Source organism: Choloepus didactylus, chromosome 2, assembly GCF_015220235.1.
Source record: "Choloepus didactylus isolate mChoDid1 chromosome 2, mChoDid1.pri, whole genome shotgun sequence".
NCBI classification, from domain to species: domain Eukaryota; kingdom Metazoa; phylum Chordata; class Mammalia; order Pilosa; family Megalonychidae; genus Choloepus; species Choloepus didactylus.
In genome coordinates, this window is record NC_051308.1 from 104,043,261 (window position 1) to 104,064,767 (window position 21,507).

The 21,507-nt window shown below is 51.4% G+C and overlaps 2 protein-coding genes across 6 annotated transcripts; both read left to right on the forward strand.

The window, feature by feature from the left end:
* The first annotated feature begins 693 nt into the window (after window positions 1-693).
* Window positions 694-14,551, forward strand: ARHGAP30 (Rho GTPase activating protein 30). Of its 3 annotated transcripts, none has more exons than XM_037825550.1 (12): window positions 694-1,067; window positions 5,554-5,656; window positions 6,711-6,851; window positions 7,798-7,880; window positions 8,086-8,193; window positions 8,742-8,869; window positions 9,369-9,540; window positions 9,622-9,713; window positions 9,804-9,881; window positions 10,462-10,857; window positions 11,787-12,052; window positions 12,145-14,551. In XM_037825550.1, exons 1-12 carry the CDS (start codon window positions 1,057-1,059, stop codon window positions 13,765-13,767), a joined length of 3,201 nt encoding a protein of 1,066 aa, XP_037681478.1. In that variant the 5' UTR covers window positions 694-1,056; the 3' UTR covers window positions 13,768-14,551. The 3 variants fall into 3 exon arrangements, with proteins under 3 accessions (XP_037681478.1, XP_037681477.1, XP_037681479.1); XM_037825549.1 differs by having other exon boundaries at window positions 695-1,067; window positions 6,707-6,851; XM_037825551.1 differs by having other exon boundaries at window positions 695-1,067; window positions 6,707-6,851; window positions 11,787-11,881.
* An 861-nt stretch (window positions 14,552-15,412) lies between these two features.
* On the forward strand, window positions 15,413-21,465 carry USF1 (upstream transcription factor 1). Of its 3 annotated transcripts, XM_037825554.1 has the most exons (11): window positions 15,413-15,603; window positions 17,833-17,925; window positions 18,314-18,363; window positions 18,502-18,617; window positions 18,948-19,049; window positions 19,294-19,489; window positions 19,718-19,805; window positions 19,929-19,987; window positions 20,138-20,232; window positions 20,476-20,604; window positions 20,798-20,887. In XM_037825554.1, the coding sequence occupies exons 2-11, from the start codon at window positions 17,918-17,920 to the stop codon at window positions 20,885-20,887; spliced, it is 933 nt and encodes a 310-aa protein (XP_037681482.1). In that variant the 5' UTR covers window positions 15,413-15,603; window positions 17,833-17,917. The 3 variants fall into 3 exon arrangements, with proteins under 3 accessions (XP_037681482.1, XP_037681480.1, XP_037681481.1); XM_037825552.1 differs by having other exon boundaries at window positions 15,447-15,603; window positions 20,138-20,604; window positions 20,798-21,465; XM_037825553.1 differs by lacking the exons at window positions 15,413-15,603; window positions 17,833-17,925 and having other exon boundaries at window positions 18,313-18,363; window positions 18,502-18,586; window positions 20,138-20,604; window positions 20,798-21,465.
* The last annotated feature ends 42 nt before the right edge of the window (window positions 21,466-21,507 follow it).

Genomic DNA, 21,507 nt, shown 5'->3' on the forward strand with positions numbered 1-21,507 from the left:
TCCCTGTGGTCCCCAGCAGGGGAGGAGTTAAGATATGTGTAGCTGGGATAGAAAGGGGAAAGAATTAGCTTCCACAAGAACTTCAGCCATCTCTGGGAGCCCTAGCTGGGACAGTGGAGCAAAGGGCCCTGTCCAGGACAATCCAGTGCCTTACTTTGCAAATTGTTTTAAATCCTTTTTTGTATTAGGCGCTCAGAACCACAACCCTGTGAGGTAGACAGCATTGCACCCTTTATACAAATAAAGAAACTGAAACTCAAGTTAAAGGAATTCCACAGAATGTTAGACGGTTTTAAAGATCATCTAGTCCACCCATTTCATTTTCAGAGATGCAGAGCTGAGGCTCAGCAGGGCAATGTGATGACTGAGGCCACAGGCCCGTCCAAGGCAGAGCCTGCGCATTGTCCCTTCTGAGTGGGCTTGCACAGCCATGTGCCACCTTGCTCCCAGGCAAGCCCCGGGTCTCCACCTCGGTTTCTAAGTGTGTCAATCACCTGCTCACGCCCAGACGCCACCCACCCCACCCCAGGGCTCTGACATCACACCCCCTTGACCAATGGATGAAGCCCCAGCGATGGGTGAGGATGTGAATGTCGGCTACCTCCCCCACCCTGGGCCCTGTGGTTGCAAAGATGCTCTAACAGGAAGCGGGTTTGAGGAGCTGCACAGCTTCCTGCCCCCCTAGACTGAACAGGGTGAGAAGAACGAGTGCCAGGCCAGGCCACGAGACACAGCTTCTTACCAGGGTCCTGGCAGCTTCCTCTTCCACAACCACTTCCGTGTGGCCGGGGCCCCAGAGGCAGGAGCTGCTGCCTGTTGCCCAGGCCACCCTCCACCCCCAGTTTGGAGCCCTGCCCCCGCCCCGGGGCCAGGCCAAGCCCAGAGGCCGGCTTGGGATTCCATGGGGGACTGGTAGGGCAAAGGTCTTGGGGGACAGAGGTGGCTGGGCCAGAGCCTTGGGGCTCCGGCCATGAAGTCTCGGCAGAAAGGAAAGAAGAAGGGCAGCTCGAAGGAGCGAGTCTTTGGGTGCGACTTGCAGGAGCATCTGCAGCACTCATGCCAGGAGGGTAAGGAGGCCAGCTCAGAGCAGCTGTTGGGTGGGCTGCCGGGGTGACATGGAGCTTCTCCAGCCCGAACTAATCTGAGGGGCAGAAACATCCTCCAGGTGTTCCTGGGGAAGGGGCAGAGTGGCCCAGAGTCACCACCCAAGAGATGACTAGCAGGCAAGGCAGGAAATGTGGCTCAGTGAAGAGGGCAGGGTAGCTCCCTTGGGTAACTGCCTGGAGATAAGGAGGCTGAGGAGATGGGCATGGGAGCACTGAGGGGAAAGGATGGGAAGACTGGAAATCAGAAGAGGTGGAAGAAACAGAGGTGGAGAGGATGGCAGCTGGGGAGGGAGGAGGAGGCTGAAGGGACAGCAACAGAAGAGGAGCGGCTGAGGGGAAAAAGGATGGTCCTTGGCGCCAAATGGAAAGGGCCCCAGGAGAATTGGAGCACTTCAGGAGGATGGGGTTTCCCAGCAGGAAGAGAGAGTCCAGGGACAAGACTACGGGAATCTGGCCCCTCTGCAGCCTTGCTGGGTCACTGGTGAGGGTCTGGGGTGGGACAGCGCCCTCCCCCAGTCTCTGTGATTCTCCGATTTTCCCTGTGCGAAAGAGAAACAGGTTCAAAGTGGAGAGTGAGGGGAGAAGCCTCCGAGATGGGGGAACACTGGAAGAGTATAAGAGATGGCTTGAGGCCTGGTTTGAAGATGGGGGTGGAGGGTGCAAAGGAGGATGGGTGTGGGGACTGTCTGAAACTGTGAGTTACCTTGGAGGGGCCAGGCAGCCAGCAGGACCAGGGACTTCACAGGGCCACTCAAAACCCAGGCATCCTGGCTGCCTGGCCCAGCTTGTTTTTGGCACTTCGAGCTCCTCCCTGAGAAAGGCAAGATTCCCCCCTCCCCACCCCACCCCAATCTGTCATTTCCTCTTTGTTCCCTCTTCTGCTCTGGGGTTCTAGCGCCTGCAGTGGAGGGAGGGTGGTGGTGGTTCCCAGAGCATTTCCTGCTCCTAGCCACACCCCTGCATCCCCAGACACCTCCTTCCCCTTTTCTCCTCCCCCTGCCCCAGGGGCCCCCATCCCCAGTGGCCTGGCGTTAAGAGAAAATGCGGGCCCCAAGGAAGAGTGTTAAACAGCTGAAGCAGGCCTTCTCCGAGCCTTCCTTTTTGGATGGGGCAAAGGGGACCCTGAACGGCTGCCAGCACAGGGCTTACTCCTTTACAAGGGAGTATTATTTATTTTTTTAAATAATGATGATTCTTGACCAAGGGCTGCATTATTTAATTGGAGCTGATGTTCTCCTAGCTCTCCCCAAACCCTCAGTTCAGCCTCCTCATCCTGGCTGTGCTCTCCCCTGTGGCCCAACTGCCAACTCTATCTTGAAACTTACTCTGAATCCGCAGCCAGCCAGACCTCACTGCTGAAACCCTTCCTGGCTTCCATCTGCATTCCTGGCAAGTGAGGGGTGAGCTCTCCCAGGGAGGATAACCATTTGGGTGCTGGGTTCTGAGCCTGGGTGAAATCCTAGAGCAGGAGGGACGCATCCTTGCCCCTCATCAGAACCTCACCTGAGCCCAAGACGAGTGGTATGGACACTGGAGTAGCAATAGTGCCCCTTCCTTACCCCCCAGCAACTCCTGGTACAGAGAAGTGGAAGGTGGAGGACAAAGAAAGGGTGAAGGTGGCATCTTTCCTTAACTGAAGACCCAGCAAAGAAATGAAAAGCCCAGGCCAGCAGAGACTGTGTTTCTTTTTAATTGATTCTGACTGTCTTGATGTCCCCCATCCTTGTGCCCATGCTCCATCTTAGCCCCCTTTCCCAGCTCCTTGCCCCCAGGTGGGTCTCTTCCTTCCTCAAGTCTTATATGTCCTGAGCTCTTCCTCTTCCCAATCCTTATCTCTTTGATCCTTTGTTACGGATTCTCCAGGTCCCTAAGCTTGGAACCCTCTTTCCTCACCCCCTCCCATTTCCTTAATGTCTCCACCCCTTTAACTCCATCCCCCAACCCTGTCTCTGACTGTCATCTCTGACCCCATAGCTCTGACATCTCTCTTCCTGACTCCCCAGCTCTCTAAATGCGGTTTTTCTACCCCCATCTCCTTGATCCATTTCTCTATGGTCCTGACTCCTTAGGCTCTTGAGTGCCTTTTTCAAGGGCCTTCTCTGAAGGTTCAAAATCAACAGGGGAATGACCTGGTTTGGTTGCCAGTCATGTGAAAAGGACCTGGAGGTGGGGACTGTGTGTGTGGGGGGGGGTAGGGTTAGGTGACAGCAGACTCTATATGAGTCAACAAAGTAATGTGGTGGCCAAAAAGACTTGCTGTAGCATTAGGTACCTGAGAGTAGAGCAGCTGCTTGGACAAGGAAGGGTGCACCTCATCTCTGTATTCAGTGCTGGGAACCCGAGGTAGGGAGCACCCTGGAAAATGGATGCGGGTCCTGAAGGGACAGTGCATTGCAGGGCTAGATTAGGGTAAGGCAAGAGAGGTGCCTAGCGCACAAAATTTAAGGAGGTACTCACTGTCAAGATCATGCAAATACAGAATTGGCACTTGTACAACCCTGAGAGTGAGTGCTTCCTTAAATTTTGCACTCTAGGTGCCTCCCTTGTCACCCAAATCTTGGTTCTGGTGTGCAGAAGGGCAAAGGGTCTGGAAACCAGGTCATGTGGGCAAGGTTTAAAGACAGTGGTAGATGAATGGATTGATAGTTTCTTCCATTCCATATTATGTATTTTTATCCCACTTTATTCCACAAAGATCTTGGAATGACTTCCCAAACCCAGAACTTTACAAAAGAATAAATGACTGCAGGAATTGGGTTGAAGGGAAGACAAGAGTAAGAGTGAAGATCAGCACCCAGAAAAGCATATTAGGTGGTTCTATGTGGTTCCTGGAGATGGGCTCTGAGCTTCCTAGTGGTTAAAGTAAAGAGGTAAACATAGCAGGTATAAGCTTCATAAGGTCCATAAAAGGGTGGGGGGAGTAATGTGGGAAGGAAGGGGGGGAGTGGCTTAGAAGAAACACAGCTTTTTCCTGAGCCCTGAGAGGAATTTCTCTGGTGGGTTCCAGTTGATAGGACCCAATGTTTCGTCATAAGCAATACTCTCTATGAAATCTCCTGAGGCTGCCAATGATTCTCATAATTGATGGATTAATCCATCGAGTCATTTAATTAACAACTTACTGGGCACCTGCACTGTTTCAACGCTGTGCTACACTCTGGGGAGGAGGTTACTATTTGTCAGGAGCTATAGATACAAAAGAAACTAACAACAAGGTGCAATAAGTACTGTAATACATATTGTTACACTGAGCAAAGGGTTCAGACTTGGACGTGACCTCACTTGGAAGTGACCATTTTGAGGAATGCCTAGGAGTTCAGCAGGTAGGATCAGAGGGGTAGGATATTCCAGGCAAGGGAATAACATGAGCAGGGGTACCAAGGCTTGTTCATGGATTAGCGAAGAGCTGGATCATACAATGTGTGGGTCAACTGGCTGGAGCTGAGGCTGGACTTGTGGCTGGACCTGGTTTGTGAAGGGTCTTAAATGCCATGCAGAGGAGTTTATACTTTATTCTGTATCTGTAAGGTAAGCATTGGGAATTAGAGTGGGTGGAGCAGGGTGTGTATGTAGTCAGGGATTTAAAGCAGGGAAGTACTTTGGAAAGATAACTTTGTGGCCGTGTGGAGATGGGTTTCGGAACTACCATGTCCGAGACCCCAGGTCAGGTAATACAAGGAATACCAAGATGGATCACACTTACATCTTGTTCTTAAATAATAGGAGAGGGTGCCGGGGTCGGTGGAGATAATACAGCTTTTTGCACTCTTGAATTTGAATCCTGGTTCCAGCTGGGTGGTGCTGGGCACTTGTTATTTATTTGATCTTCAGATTTCTTACCTGAATTTAGGGACTAGAATTCCTAATTTATAGGACCAAATGATAAAACATATAAAGCAGTTAGCACAGTGCTTCTCTCCTCCTGAACTGAACTATTTTAGGGACTGTCACTGTTTCGTGTACTAATATCCATAAGCTTACTTACCAGACGGGATGCATCCCTCTGAACCCCATGGGCCCCATTCCTGTAGGTAGAATGTTATGCAAATGCATCATCAAGACCGATCCTTTACCCTGCCTCCCCTTCCAACAAGATCGCTGCCCCTTTAAAAATTCTGGAGTAGCAATTAGAAAATACAGGGAGACACATTTCAGTTCAACATAAGGCAGAACTTTCCAACAAAGGAATGGGCTGTCTGGAGAGGCAGTGAGCTCCCCATCACCGGAGGGGTTTTCGCTGAGGCTGGAAGACCCAATTGGCAGAGGAAATGTAGAAAGGATGGCAGGTAGGAGTTGACGACCAGTAAGAATCTTTCTGGCAAGTTCTATTCTATGAGCTTTGCCCTCAATACCACCTTCTCTGATGCTCTCATTTCTCAGACCCACTGTAGTGTCTGACCTCCCAGATCTTCTGATTTCTCTTTCTGTGCCCCGTCTGTGTCCCCAGTGCCCCAGGTGCTAAGGAGCTGTGCCGAGTTTGTGGAGGAGTATGGAGTGGTGGACGGGATCTACCGCCTCTCAGGGGTTTCTTCCAACATCCAGAAGCTCCGGTGAGTCAGGCAGAGCTGGGAGGGCGCTGAGGCCGGGAGGCCAGGGAGCCAGAGCACCAGGGTGGGGTTGGTGGGGAGCACAGAGGGGTGGGAAAGAGGGGGGTGGGAGGAAACACGGATGCTCTGTGCCGTCTTAGGGAAGGGCGGTAGTCTCCTCAGGAAATGCTGAGACCACACCTGCCCCCTGGCCCAGCAGGTCACACATTCGTCTGCACTCCCACGTACACCCATCCATCCTTAAAATTTAGATATAATTCATAGATCACAAAAGTTGCCATTTTAAAGTGTACAATTCAGTGGTTTTTTTCATATATTCACAGGGTGTGCCACCACCACCACTATCTAATTCTAGAATATTTTTTATCACTCCAGAAAAAAAACCCATACCCATTATCAGCCGCTCCCCATTTTCCCCAACCCCCAACCCCTGGCAACCACCAATCTACTTTCTGTCTCTTGGATTTGCTTATCATGGATATTTCATATAAATGGAATCATACAATATGTGGTTTTCTTGTGTCTGGCTTCTTTCACTTAGCATAATGTTTTCAAGGTTCATGCATGTTGTAACATGTATCAGCACTTCACTCCGTTTTATGGCTGAAACATACTCCATTGTATGGATATGCCACATTTTTTTTTTTTAATCCATTCATCAGTTGATGGACATTTGGGTTGTTTCTACCTTTTGTCTTTTAGGAATAATTCTTCTATAGACTTTCATGGGCAAGTTTTTGTTTAGATATATGTTTCCAGTTCTCTTGGATATATACCTAGCAGAGGAATTGCTGGGTCATGTGGTAACTCCTTGTTTAACTTTTTGACCAATCTTTTAAGCAATACACTTATGCATCTTTACTTGCACATCTACACATCTACATGGAGGATACCTTTTACTTGCTGCCTCACACATATACATGCCCCAACATTCTCCTTCCAAGTCCCACCCAGGTCAACCCACAGTCCTGCCCTGAGCCCACTGCTTCAGCTGCCACCTCTCCCCAAACTTCCCCAACCCCTACCACTCCTGACCACTCTGATCCTCCCCAGGCAGGAGTTTGAGGCAGAACGGAAGCCAGACCTGCGTCGAGATGTTTATCTCCAGGACATTCACTGCGTCTCCTCCCTGTGCAAGGCCTACTTCAGAGAACTGCCAGACCCTCTGCTCACTTACCGGCTCTATGACAAGTTTGCTGTGAGTTGAGAGCAGGGAGGTGGAAGAGAGGGGCTCAGGCGTGGCTGCTCTGGTTTGGTATCCCAGGAGTGTCACATGCCAGCCAGAGTCCTAGCAATCCAAAATGACAGAGACAATACAGCATTACTTAGGAATGACCCCCCCCCCCACCTTCCCCAAATCTCCTGGGCCCTGCCACCTCTGCTCTCTCTCTGTCCCTCTTTTCTTCACTTTTCCTCTACTGCAGCCTTTTCTTTCCTGGTCTGCAAACTACACTTGGCTGTGGTGTTGGGACTGGGGGAAAGTAGAGGCCAGATTGACAGAGCTGGAAGGCCCTTGGAAATCACCTAGACCAAAGCTTCCCTGCATTTAAGAGAATGAAAACCCTTTTTAGAAGTCAAAGCTTTTTCAAGGGGGGCCCTACGTTTACTGTAATTGTATGTTGAACATTTTTTGAATGAGAAAATACATGACAAAAATGTTGTCCGGAATTGAGCAGCACTTTTAAAATAAGTTGCATTTTATTGAGCACAATGGCATTAAGAGACTGAACGGCAGCACACCATGCTGCCTGTACTGCCTACACCATACCGTCTACACAGCTAGACCTCCCTGGACACTGGATATAACCCATGGTCCCTGGGGCACCCACAAGGTGGGAACCACTGGTGTATTCTAGTACCAGGGCTTTACCAGTGAAGAGGCTAAGGTACAGAGAGTGGCAGTGAGTTGCCCAAGGCCACACAGCTATTAAGGGGCATAGCTAAGATTCAGCTGCAGGTCTTGTGGACCCCAAATTCTGAGCTCTCTTTAGTATGTTAGTCAGCTTTGGGAGATCCGGGGTTGGAATGGGGGAGCGTAGGGTAGGACACAGATTATTCTGGATACTTGGGCTCAGAGCTCTGAAGTAAGCAGAGGTACTGCTGGGTCACTGACTTGTGCTCCTCATACCCTTCTCTCCAATCAGGAGGCTGTGGCAGTGCAGATGGAGCCTGAGCGCTTGGTCAAGATCCTAGACGTGCTTCGAGAGCTCCCTGTTCCAAACTATAGGTGTGTGGGGCTCTACCACCCCACCAGAAGGCCCTGACTCTGGACTCCCCCACCCCTCAGCCCCAGCCCCAGCCCCAGCCCCAGCCCAGCCCCTGTCTCATCTGTCTTAACCCATCCCTTCCCTCCCAGCTCCTAGGCCCCGGCCCTACTCCTGACAGGGGTGCTCCCTCTATGGCCCCTGCCCCATGACAGCCCTTTCCTGCAGGACCCTGGAGTTCCTCATGCGGCACTTGGTGCACATGGCCTCGTTCAGTGCCCAGACCAACATGCATGCCCGCAACCTGGCCATTGTGTGGGCCCCCAACCTGCTGAGGTGAGAGTGTCAGCAAATGTGGTGGTGGTGGGGTGGATCCTGGCCCCCAGAGGGCTGCTCCAGGATGGGATCTGGCTGTGTGGGCACACTGAGAGGGGCCTGGGGTCTCCCAGAGCCCAGTGAGAAATAGGGAGGTTCAGGATTGCACAAAGTGGGTAGGGGGATGCGCATTTGAGCCCCTTCTCGGAGCTCTGGCACTGGAACATGACGGGGCCTTGTTAAATGTTCACTGAGTAAATGTCTTGCAGTCTCCTGGGGGACTGAACTGCAGACCACTCACTGTGGTGCAAGGCGGATTATGAAGAGCCCAGTAATTCATTATAAACAAGGTGCCCTGGGTGTGCAAAGGAAGCAGATTGAGCCTGAGGAGGGTGTCCAATAAGGCTTCTAGGAGAAAGCGGCATTTGAGACTTGACTCATGCATATGGTTTAAGAGGTGGAGATGGGGTTAAGGGCAGGCAGGGGAGAAGGTATAAGGGATTTTCTGGGAAAATTAGGTTGGGGAGGTGCACTGTGGTTGGGGAGAGAATAACTCCACATCTCCACAGGTCCAAGGACATAGAGGCCTCAGGCTTCAACGGGACAGCGGCCTTCATGGAGGTGCGTGTGCAGTCCATTGTCGTCGAGTTCATCCTCATGCACGTGGACCAGCTTTTTGGGGGTGCTGCCCTCTCCGGTCAGTGGCCTCCCTGCCCACCCCATCACCATCCTCTCTCTGGGGACCATGTCAGAGTTAGAGAGGGCCACAAAGGTCAACTAATCCAGTCTCCCCATTTTGTAGAAAAGAAAACTGAGTCTCATAGAGAGGAAACGTTGCTGATGGCAACATGGAGAAGACTCTGGGAGATAATGGCACAGGCAGCACTTGGGCAGGGCTCTTCTACTCTCAGTCCAGGGTGTAGCTTGATCTCTTCCCATCACCATGCTAGCCCTAAAGCTACTGACGGCTTATTCACCCCCAGTCCACCAGGTCAATGTCCTGGAATCTCCTGGCCCTCTCTGCCCCTGAGAGTACCCTCTTGAGGAGGTGGACTTGGAGGGTTTGTTTCCAGAGGGCTCTGAGTATCTCTCTAGCCTGGAAGTTGATGAGGGGGGAGAGTGAAATGAAGGCCTGAATGTCTGAGGTCCTTCTCCGGTATCTGTGCCTGGTTGGCAAATTCCTTTTCTCTTCCCAGCTGGTGAGGTGGAGGGTGGATGGCGATCGCTTCCAGGAGCCCGGGCATCAGGTGGGCTTGAGGACCATATGCCCAGGTCCCTGCCCTACCACCTGCCCAGCATCCTGCAAGCCGGCGACGGACCCCCGCAGATTCGGCCCTACCACACTATAATTGAGATTGCGGAGCACAAGTAAGTCCTCCTTCAAGGGCTCTCCTCCCCTGCACTGACCACCAGCCCCCACCCCCTGATTATTTCTCTATTCCCCTGCAGGCGGAAGGGGTCTTTGAAGGTCAGGAAGTGGAGATCCATCTTTAATCTGGGGCGCTCTGGCCATGAGACGAAGCGTAAACTTACACGGGGAGGTAAGGACAGGGTTAAGTCTGAGGAGGCGTGGGGGAAGTTCTGATGAGGGTGTGCAAAGCCCTGACTCTATGTACATCCCTGTTTTGCAGAGGACAAGTCTGATAAGGGGACACTGAGGCCAGCCAAGAGCATGGACTCACTGAGTGCTGCTGCTGGGGCCAGTGATGGTGAGTATAGGTGTGTATTTGTGTGTGTGTATGTCCGTGTGTTGTGTAATCAACAGCATGGGTTTGGGTGCATCTGTGTGTAAGCATGTCTGTGAATGTGTTTCCAAGAGAACAGCAGTATTACGGGTGAGACCAGAGTGTGTGTATCCCTGTGTGTATGTGCCCGTACATGAGGCCACAGTGTTCAATAATTTTAAAAATTTAATGAGTGCCTGTTACACACCAGCCACTGTGCTGGGTGCTGGGTTTACAGTGGTGAGCTTACAGTCTAATCTATGTGTATTCATATGACTGTTTTTACATGGATGTAAGTAAAAGTATGATGTAGATGAAGGAGCAGCATGTATGTGTGTGGTAGTAATGGCCAGTAATCATATCTTCATGGAGGGGAAAGCGGTTCCCTATGTAAGCAGGTGCGGTGAACTGTGACCTGGAGAGTTTGCAGTGGTGGCTGAGGGAAGCTGGGTCTGGAGCCTTCCAGCTATCTGCCTCCAAGGGGCACTCTCTGGAGTCTTCCTGAGGTGTCCAGGGTCCTTGCTGCTGAGATGACTCCCTACCTGGCCCTTTCTCTCCTCCACAGAGCCAGAGGGGCTGGTAGGACCCAGCAGCTCCCAGCCAAACCCGCTGGGGTCTGAGAGCTTGGAGAATGATTCTGTGGAGGCAGCAGAGGGCGAGCAGGAGCCTGAAGTGGAGGCATTGGGTGGCACAAACTCTGAGCCAGGCACACCACGAGCTGGGCGGTCAGCAGCTCGGATTGGAGGCAGCAGCCGTGCAGAACGCTGTGTTGGTGTCCACATCTCAGACCCCTACAATGTCAACCTCCCTCTACACATCACCTCTATCCTCAGTGTGCCCCCGAACATCATCTCCAACGTCTCCTTGGCCAGACTCACCCGTGGCCTTGAGTGCCCTGCCCTACAGCCCCGGCCCAGTCTAGCCTCTGGCCCAGGCCCTGGCCCTGGCCCCGGACCCCCAGGTGAGGACCGAGAAAGGGGATGAGGAAAGGGGGCTAGAAGTTCTAGGCTGAAGTTCAGTTCTGATGCTGGGATCTGCCCGGAAAGAGAAGAGGCCTCAGTCCTTGGGCTTTGGGGTGCTTACCTTCAGCTGTCTCCACAGATCGGGGGTTGAGGGAATATCAGGTTGTGTGAAATCCACAGAGAGAGAACCTCTGGCAGCCTTCCGTCAGTGCCATATTAAGGAATAGGGGTCAGTGTTAGACACATACAGCAGGGATCACTAAGTACTGTTGTGGGCATACATAATAGGTACGGGTAATAAGAACAACATTAACAATAATAGCCAACATCTACTAAGGACTAATTATGTGCCAAGTGCTATGTTAAGCAGTTGGTAGGTGTTAGCTTGTTTAATTTTCTCATAACCTTGTGACATAGGAATTCATAGTGGAGGAAGCTGACACTTAGGTCAAGCAATTTGCTATTAATATAGGTAGGAAGTGGTAGAGCTGGGATCTGATCTTTGCTCAGATTCCAATTCCTGAAGTGTCACTGATGAGAAGTACTGAGGCAGCACAGGCTAGCAGTTGAGGGTTCAAATTTTGACTTCGTCACTTACTGGATGTGGGACCTTGGACAAATCGTTTAATCTCTCTGAGACTCAGTTTCCTCAGATGTCACATGGGAATATATAACTTGATTGTTTTGAGGGGAAAACAAGATAATGCATTGTAAAATGTATAGCACAGTGCTTAGCACCTGGTAAGTGCTGAATAAAGGGAGGCTACAAGCCAAGAGTTAGGGATATTGGTCCAAGAGAATCAGTCACGTGGAATGTCTATGCTGGGAGTATTAGGCCCATACTGTATCAGTGCTAAGAAGACCCACATGGAAAGGGTCAGGGCTGGCCTGGCCCTTTGGATTTCTGGAATTACCTCTCTCTCAACAGATGAGAAGTCGGAGGCAAGTCCGGCCCCTGGTCCCCTGGCTGACTCCAGCCCAGCAGAGGTGGCCCCTACCCTGGAGGACTCCCTGTCCCAGGAGGTGCAGGATTCCTTCTCCTTCCTAGAGGACTCAAGCAGCTCAGACCCTGAGTGGGTGGGGGTGGAGGATGGGGAGGCGGCCAAGGCAGGAGCAGCAGGAGCAGCCTTCTCCCCTGGGGAGGACGATCCTGGGATGGGCTACCTGGAGGAGCTCCTGGGAGTTGGGCCTCAGGTAAGGAGGAGCTGTGCTGGGTTTGGGTGTGGTATGGGGTCTGGAGGGTGGACAGGGCCGCCCGGTCCTGAGCTACAATGCTGTGTCTACAGGTAAAGGAGTTCTCTGTGGAACCACCCCTTGATGATCTGTCTCTGGATGAGGCACAGTTTGTTCTGGCTCCCAGCTGCTGTTCCCTGGACTCTGCCAGCCCCAGGCCTGAAGCAGAGGAAGAAGGTGGGGAGGAAGTCTTCCTGAGTGCCTATGATGACCTAGATCCCTTTCTGTGGCCCAAACCCTCAACCTGCGAGGGGCCAGGAAATCTGGAGGAAGAGGCACCAGGGTGCAGAAGACAGGCTTCAGGACAGGCTGAGGGAGAGCAGGCATGCACAGAAGTTAGGGCTGACATAGAGACTGAACCTGGAAGTAGATGGGATGTTAGGGAGGAGGCTGAGGGAAGTCCAGAGACTGAGGTGGGAGATGGAGAGGCTGGTGAGGATGGAGGGGAGGCTGAGGGAGGCCAAGACACGATGGTCAGTTTGAGAGATGGGAGAGGAGAAGAAATAGAGGCTCAGGGAGAGAAGTCTAAAAGTCAGATGGAGGCTGAAAATGAGGAGGCCAAGGATGTGGAGGAACAAGGAGAGAATGGTAAAGACAAGGAGAAGGAAAGAGAGAATGAGATAGAGGAAGAGACTGAAGGAGAAGAGGAAACCCAGGTAGGAGCTGGACAGGACCCAGAACATGGGACCCAGGAACACCAAGTTGCTGAGGAGAGCTGGGAAGTTATACACAAACAAGAGGCCGAGGGAGATGGAGAGGATGAGGTCAAAGTACAGAAAGGGAATGAGGGCCAGGAGGCAAGAGAAGACCAAGGAGATGGTGAAGACAGAAGCCCAGAAGAAGCTGGAGGAACAGCAGGAGAAGTGAGCAAGGAACGGGAGAGTGGGGATGGGGAAGCTGAGGGAGACCAGAGAGCTGGGGGTGACCATCTAGAAAAGTGCTCCCTCCCTGAAGGGCCAGACTTAGAGTGCCTGGAGGTTGATAGTGCCAAAGAAAGCAATGACCAGGCCTCTGAGGGGGAACAGGTAACCCTACAAACACCCCGGCCAGAAGAGATGGAACCTGAGGGGCAGCCCATTTCAGAGAGCTGCAATTTGTGCCCCTGTACCCCTGGCTCAGCCAGTGGTGTGGGCATGCGTCTGGCTTCTACCCTGGTTCAGGTCCAACAGGTCCGCTCGGTTCCTGTGGTGCCCCCCAAACCACAGTTTGCCAAGATGCCCAGTGCACTGTGTAGCAAGATCCACGTGGCACCTGCAAACCCATGCCCAAGGCCTGGCCGGCTTGATGGGACTCCTGGAGAAAGGTCTTGGGGGTCCCGAGCCTCCCGCTCCTCCTGGAGGAATGGAGGTAGCCTTTCCTTTGATGCTGCTGTGGCCTTGGCCCGGGATCGCCAAAGGACTGAGGCTCAGGGAGTTCAGCGGACCCAGACCTGTACTGGGGTTGGGGACTACAACTTCATTCCCAAAACCTTCCCCTGTAGCGTGACCCCGGCCCATTCTTCTCGGCCCCTTAGCTGCCTGGAGCTCCCACCTGAAGGAACAGAAGGATCTGGACCCCGTAGTCGGCTTAGTCTACCCCCTAGAGAACTCCAGCCCCCTGATTCCCTTATGCCCCTCCAGCGCCGAACGTATGCATTTGAAACACATGCTAACCCTGGGAAAAATGAGGGACTGTGATTAGGACCAGAGCACTGGGCTAAGGGGACCAGTCAGTTGTTTTGAATCTCCAGGGCCCTTCATCAGCTGTCTCTTCTGCAGCCCGAGCAGCTGTAGCGCCCAACTCTATAGGCTTTGGCTCTCCCCCTTCTCTTTTTGACTGTGGGAGGCTGCAGCCTTGGTTGGTTTACCTGAGCTTGTCTCAAACTGAAAGCACTTATCTCTTAGGAGATTCCGAAGAAATCCTATTCCTAGAGAGTGTAGTCATTGGCCAAAGAGAACAGGGGGTAGGCAGAGAACTCAGGCAGAGGTTTCTCAAGGTGAAGAATGGAGGGGGGGATTTCAATGATGTTCCTGCCCTCCTCTGAGGCTGTGACGTCTCTTCATGGAAATCCAAGGTGGAAGGGAGAAGACAAGGTCAGGTCAGAGCCTGCCACACACAAACACCTAGAGTTGCCCAGCCCTGTATGGTTACTGAATCCTTGGATACCTTCTGACCCTCTGAGCTTCAGATTACCTAGGAATATGTCCAAGAATCTCTATGGATGTCTCAATGTGTGTTGGGGGGACTGACCCCTTTTCTGGCTCCCTCCCTCTGCCTCCAGTCACCTTAGGGAAAAGGGAACCTGTAGAGATCTCTCTGGTCCCTCCTTTTCCCTTTGGAATAGCTTCCTCCTATTTCAAGGAAGGGTAATGGGGTCACTCAGGCTCTGGGATTGCTTTTCCAGACAGGCTGAGGCCACAGGTTCCACTCTGGTAAGATGTGATGTCTCAGAATAAAAGTTGTATTTTTACATGTAAACAATTCGGAGTCTCGTTATTCTTATTAAAGTCTGGGGTTGTAGGTATCATCTTTTCATGTTTGAGCAAACATCTCTTTGTTGTTTGGGTGTTCTTCCTCGTTGTTGTCATGGAGATCTGTGGCTAGAAACTAGAGCTGGGTTCACAGTGGTCAGGAAAAGGGGAAGAGAAACTTACATTTACATCATGCTCGTTATGTGCTAAAAACTGGGCTAGGTATGCTATGTACATGGAATCTATGTCCTTCATTTTATTTAATTCACATAACAATTCTGTAAGATTGGTACTGATATCTGTATTCACCAGACAAAGAAACTAAGGCCCAATTAAGTTAAAAGGCTAGCCAAAGATCTCAGAGATAAGAAGTGGCACATGCATGTGGGTTTGAGACCCAGACTTGTTGGGCCCCAGAGCCTGAGCTCTTCTCATTACACCACACTATCCATTAAGGGTAGGTCCTGACTAGGGAGAATGGGAATTAAGATCCCTTCCACAGAAACCGAAGCCTGGTCTTTGGGTGATGGACGGCTGACGCTAATAGCAAGGAGTAAGCACAGACAGCTTTCCTAAATTCCTATAGGAAACACTTCAAATAGATGTACTTATCCAAGATGGCCTCCCAAATAGCCCTTGTTAAAGATGGCGCCTCCAGCCGACAACCCTCCCGAACTAAGCTGGCCTCACTCCATCCCTCTTCTCCTGAGCCTAAAAAGATCCCGCTAAGCAAAAATATGGTAGTACAAGTTAGCCATTTTTCTCCGGTTCCTGCCGAAAGCGGTAAGGACTCCACTGTCACTGTCCTGGGATCCTGGTAGTTGGTTCTTTTAGGCCCCAGGATTACTCCACATTCCTCAACCCGCATCAAGATGGAGCGAACGGAAGTGGGGCGACTCAGTGGCGAGGAGTAGGCTGGGCGGGCCGAGAGAGAAACTTCCGCCCTTCACCGACATGGCCGCAGGCTGGGAGTGCGCATGAGCAGCTGTCCATGGAGCTACCCGGGTCCAGCGCGGGGAGAACACGGTCCGGGAAAAGCAGCGACTGAGGCGGCTTTGGCCGGTGAGTGCAGGACCGGACGGGAGTCTGGAGAGTGGTGAACCGGCAAAGCTGGGCAGCTTTGATTTTGTTTTAGTTTTTTAGGTTAGGGAACTCCTGTGGAGGAAGCCTTTGTTTTGGGGGAGGGGGCCGCGCCTGGTTCTTTATCTCCTACCCCCTTAGTGGGCCGAACTCGTTCCCCGCCCCCGAGCGCTCACGCCCCCGCCCTCCTGCGCTCCAAGGCCGCCGATCGCAGCTGGGGGCATCCGGCCGCCGAGGCCCCCCGACCCTCTGGCGCCCTTTCCTGCCTCCGCTGCGGAGCAGCCGGGGCGCGGGGTGAGCGCGGTGGGGCTGGCGGGGTCACCGCTCGGGATCCAGGGTGAGCGCCTGGAGAGCGCTCAGCTCCGTCAGCGCCTGCTGGTTGGCGGCCCTGCAGGGAGACGCCGCATTCCCAGGCAAAGACGAGGCGCCTCACTTCTTGATTTTTTTCCCCTTTGTGTCCAGACTTAGCAAGGGCTCTGGCTTGTCCCTCCTTGCCCGAGCGTACATTCCCCACATCCTACCCCAATTTCCGTGTCGTACATCCCTAATAGGAAATACTTTCTGATGTCCAACTGAGAAGCCTGACCCCGTTACTGGGTGTCCTCAGAGACTACCCCTGGCTGACAGCTGTGGATAATAGGGATGCCTCCCTATTCCCTGCACTCTTTCTTTACCTCCTTATGCAGTGAAGGCAGCAAGCCTCCGGAGGGGTACTTCCTCCTCTGCTTTGAGGATGGAGAGGCAGGTGGTTCTGAAACATTAGTGCTACTTCCCCTTAGGGACTGGGATCTCCTTGCAGCGTTACTTCCTCTGGCAGTTTCACTTTCAGTTCTCTTTTTTAAAAATACTTTCCTTGAACACCGACTTTCCAAGGCTTATCCAAGCCTGAAGATTTTCCTTCGATAGGAAAGAGTTTAGGGTGTGGGGGAGCGTATGTGGGGGAGAGAGAATTGACAAAATCTTGCCCATTTCATGTTGGGATTATTTTATTGCCTTGAACAAGGTAGCTAATTCTGGAGACATATGTCTGCTCAGCCCTTTGTTCTTCGTTTCCTCTGTCTAAGTGTTAAGGTCCTAAGGCAGGCATTTTATATTATGGATTGAATCAACCCCCACAAAGAGATGTTCTAGTCCTAATTCCTGGTCCTGTGGATGTGAATTTATTTGTAAATAGGATATATGAAGATATTAGTTAAGCTGAGGCCAAATTGAATGAGGAGGCCTTAATCCGTTATGACTTATAAGCAGAGGAAATTCAGGAGACAGAATGAGATAGATGGCCATGTGATGGAGGCAGAGACCTAGTTGTGGATTACTGGCAAGCTCTCACCAGAATGCTGCAGCCTTCAGAGAAAGCATGATCCTGCCAACACCTTGAACTTTTAGCCTCCAAAATTGTGAGACAATACATTCCTGTTGTTTAAGCCAACCAGTCTGTGGTACTTGTTATAGCAGCTCTGGCAACCTAAGACACCTTGTGAATGGATTCCTCCCCCATTGTCTTTTCTTCCTTAGGACCCTGAGCCTGGAGCATTTCCCATTCTTGTTGAGGCTCAGTTGATTTGGAGTTGTCATGGTAACGTGTTAGCAAATGTGTTCTTCAGGAAGGCTTGGTGAATAAAATAGAGGGGCTTAAAGATGCTGTACTTGGGCTTTAGGGTCTCCAACGGATGACGTAAATCTAGACACTCCAAAACAAGAGCTCTCTGAGTGGAATAGGCCCCGAGGACAAAATCTGGTCTTTGTGGCTAGGGATGGTTTTCCAGTGGCTGTGGGCTTCAGTTTTCCTCTCTGTAGAGTTGAGAACAGAGATTTCTTGGTACACAAAATGTGGCTGAGGAGCTGGATGTAGCATCAGTGTCCATGGCCCTGTGTTCTTTGCTAGTAATGGAATAACATGGGCCTTCCTAATCCCATGGAATTGCTGTCATAGCAGATCATAAAACTATAATAATCCATCCAGATATGTGTTGTTTCTGTCTTCCAGTCCAGTTATCCCCTCTCCAGATGGAGGTGAAGTGATAATGGAGGGGCAAAGAACACTATTTGTAGAGTGACTTTTTCATCCACTTTTGCCCAGTTCTAGGCATCAGAATAGGAGAGACTGATGGGGTTATGTTCTTGGCTCTGTTTTCATGAAGCCTAGGTTCTAGAATCAGGGATGCTTTTCTGTTTTCTAAGATGCATTACAAACTCCCTGTCTTTTCCCAGGACTTAGCACACAGGGCTGTGAGGCGGGAGATACGAAGACCTCCAGAAAAGGACGAGTTCCTCGGATGTGCCCCCTCACAGAGAGATGAAGGGGTGAGTGAAGAAGAGGTGGGGTCTGGGGTGGGAGATAGGTGGTCTGGGAAAATGGTAATGTGACCAGTGGTAATTGGCTCTGGAGTCACGCCTGGATTCAAGTTCCAGCTCCATCACTTACTGGCTGTATGATTCAGTTTCTATACCTGCAAAGTGCAGGTAGTGTTGTCTACCTTATAGGGATGTTCTTTGTTTTAAATGTTAAGTGCTTCGCTCAATGGCTATGCACATAGTAAACACTCAGTAAATACTAGCTGTTGTTATTCCAATCTAATCTAGCATCTGTTGGAAATGCCACTGAGTTTGGGAGCCATATATTACTGGGTCTGTGAGCTTCCTATTCATTTTTTTTTCCATATCCTTTCTTTTGTCTCTTCCCCACAAACAGGCAGCAGAAAACAGCTGAAACAGAAGAGGGGACAGTGCAGATTCAGGAAGGTGAGTGGTAACAACAGATTTGAGAGCACATCATGGCCTCTTCTTTGCCCCATCTCCTGTGCATCTTCCTCCTTCCATGCAAGCGCAACAGTGGGAGAAAGGCAGCTCATAGACTTTTCCTTTGCTCTTTTAATTCAGGTGCAGTGGCAACTGGGGAGGACCCAACCAGTGTGGCTATCGCCAGCATCCAGTCAGCTGCCACCTTCCCTGACCCCAACGTCAAGTACGTCTTCCGAACTGAGAATGGGGGCCAGGTAAGGGAGGGGGCCAGGTGGCTGCAGGTGTGATTGGGGTTGGGATTGAGGGAGGTAATTGAACATGTCTTGGGGAGATTTGACTTGGAGGATGAGGTGAAGATGTGGACTATTTGGGGGTGGATGAGGCATGGAGTAAAGATTGTTGTGGGCTAGGAGTTATGCTGTGATGTCTGTAGGGCAAAGAAGGGAGGATGGCCGAATCTGTGTTTCTGAAGAACTCTTGTTTTGGGACCCTATCCAAGAGAAGTTCAATAGGGGGCCCTGGGATCCCCAGTGCTTACTTTTTTCTTCTCTCTTCCCCTCCTCCTCCTTTTCTCCACACTCTAGGTGATGTACAGGGTGATCCAGGTGTCTGAGGGACAGCTGGATGGCCAGACTGAGGGCAGTGGCGCCATCAGTGGCTATCCTGCAACTCAGTCCATGACCCAGGTATAGGGGTATGGGCTGGGAGAGGGATTAGAGGTCTAAACAGTAAAATGAAGATGGGAACCAGTAGAATGGGGGTGAAGCTAGAGACTGTGTGGCATCTGGGGCTGCCTTATCCTTAGATACTAGGCTCTCCCTTTCTGGATGTCCTTCTACTCTCCAACAAGGGATAGAAGCTGTAGAGTGGTGTGGTGGGAAGCTGTGTCTGACTGTCACTAGACTCTTGTTCTCTTGCTCTCCTTCCCAGGCAGTGATCCAGGGTGCATTCACCAGTGATGATGCAGTTGACACAGAGGGGACAGCTGCTGAGACGCACTATACTTACTTCCCCAGCACTGCAGTGGGAGATGGAGCAGGGGGTACCACATCAGGAAGTACAGCTGCTGTTGTTACTACCCAGGGCTCAGAGGCACTACTGGGGCAGGCAACTCCTCCCGGCACTGGTAAGATATTGTGTGAGGACACTGGCTGTAAAAGGGCTAGGTCAAGTCGTGGGACATGCCTGGTGGGCAGTGAGCCTTCACTCATGACCCCTTAGGTGATCACTAAGACCTAAGTAGACAGTGAGTTTGGGCATGTTTGTTTAGAGGAGGGTCCTAGGACCTTGGCTTCAGAGCTTGGTGGGGTTCCTAGTTCCATGTCCTGACAGAACCCAACCTGTAACTTCATAGGTCAATTCTTTGTGATGATGTCTCCACAAGAAGTGTTGCAGGGAGGAAGCCAGCGCTCCATTGCCCCTAGGACTCACCCTTATTCCCCGTGAGTGACCTTTTTCCCCCCAATTACCATGAGTGGTCTTGATTCTTGCCAAATCTTATGTAATCCCTTCCCCTAAACTCCCTTTTATTTCTGTCCTTGCCTCACTCTGGGCTCTGTTGTCAGGAAATCAGAAGCTCCTCGGACAACTCGCGATGAGAAACGTAGGGCTCAGCACAATGAAGGTAGGTATGATCAGGGTGTGCAGCTAGAAGCTGACTGGTGGGTTTGGGGACAGTAGTGATGTTTGCAAGTGGAGGGGAGTTGGGTAGTTTTGTCCTGGGGACTGTGGTAAGTTCTCACCCAGCTACCTCATCCTCCTCTTTCCCCCACAGTGGAGCGCCGCCGTCGGGACAAGATCAACAACTGGATTGTGCAGCTGTCCAAGATCATCCCAGACTGCTCCATGGAGAGCACCAAGTCTGGCCAGGTCATGGAAACCCTAGTAGTGGGCAGGATGCCTGAATTGTCTCCCAATATTTCCGGAAGTAGTAATAAGTGGGGCATACATGGTAGTCATCTTTTCTTATTTCTGTCTGAGGCTCCTGTGTCCCTGAGAGATGTTAAACCACCATGCTTAGGGGAAAATGAGGTCCAATGTGTGAAAATGCTTTTGGAAAGCAAGCCAGGTATCTTAAATCCTAGTGCTCATTTTGTTGAGTTTTTCTTGCAGAGTAAAGGTGGAATTCTGTCCAAAGCCTGTGATTATATCCAGGAGCTTCGACAGAGTAACCACCGGTTGTCTGAGGAACTGCAGGGGCTCGACCAACTGCAGCTGGACAATGATGTGCTTCGACAGCAGGTCAGATCCCTACCCTCAGTATAGCCCTTCCTCTTCCGCCACAGCAACTGACCCAGTTTGGAGGTCCATACTTGGTTCTCCACAGAGAGGGCTTTACTGCTTTCCCCTCACCAGTGCATGCCTGAATAAGTTCATGGACTTGGCTGTGCCAACTTTTCTACACATTTCCTTTACTGCCTCCTTCCCATGTCAGGTGGAAGATCTTAAAAACAAGAACCTGCTGCTACGAGCTCAGTTGCGGCACCATGGAGTAGAGGTCGTCATCAAGAATGACAGCAATTAACCATGGGGATCAAGGGGCTTTGGGCCCTATATATAGCCCCTTTCTGAGAACTGCAGATAGCCCAGGAGCAACAGGCTACTCCTGTGCCCCTTTCCTTCACTGCCCACCTTTGGCATGGGACTGGGGGTAGTTCAGAAGGCGTATCTTTGAACTGTGGCCCTGTGATACAGCAGCCCACAGTGGTGTGAAACACAATGTGGACGTGCACTGACAGCCTTGCCTACCCGCACCACGCAGCTCCTGGGCCCTTGTGCTCTTCTTGCACAATGCATGTGCTGTTTCCATGCTGGATACTGGACACACTAAACTGGGGGTCTTGTCCTGTGCTTGCTTAGAGTACCCAGCAGAGTCTGCTGACAGGTGATACTCTGGCACTTCCACTGGTTCTTCCTTTCGTTGGAGCTGAGGTTCAGATGTGCACCTGGCGACTCTGGGGAACAGGCCTTAGCAAGAAGTGGGGGAAGAGGAGCTTGGCCAGCAAGCAGCCAGGCCTATGCAGAAGTCTCTGGAGCCAGGGAGAGCAGGAGGAGGCCCACTGGGGGCCTTTCCCCCTTGTGGGGGCGTTTCTTTCTTTTTCTCTTTTTCTTTTTTTTTTTTTTAAAGATAAAATTGTTCAGAGG

Bases quoted from the DNA above. Each gene is read 5' to 3' on its own strand.
- USF1 (XM_037825552.1), top strand. The intron at 18,364-18,501 runs GTGAGTGGTAAC...CTTTTAATTCAG, and splicing joins GACAGTGCAGATTCAGGAAG to GTGCAGTGGCAACTGGGGAG. The intron at 18,618-18,947 runs GTAAGGGAGGGG...TCCACACTCTAG, and splicing joins GAACTGAGAATGGGGGCCAG to GTGATGTACAGGGTGATCCA.
- ARHGAP30 (XM_037825549.1), top strand. From the start codon at position 971: ATGAAGTCTCGGCAGAAAGGAAAGAAGAAGGGCAGCTCGAAGGAGCGA. The intron at 7,881-8,085 runs GTGTGTGGGGCT...CCTTTCCTGCAG, and splicing joins CTCCCTGTTCCAAACTATAG to GACCCTGGAGTTCCTCATGC. The intron at 9,882-10,461 runs GTGAGTATAGGT...TCTCCTCCACAG, and splicing joins TGCTGCTGGGGCCAGTGATG to AGCCAGAGGGGCTGGTAGGA.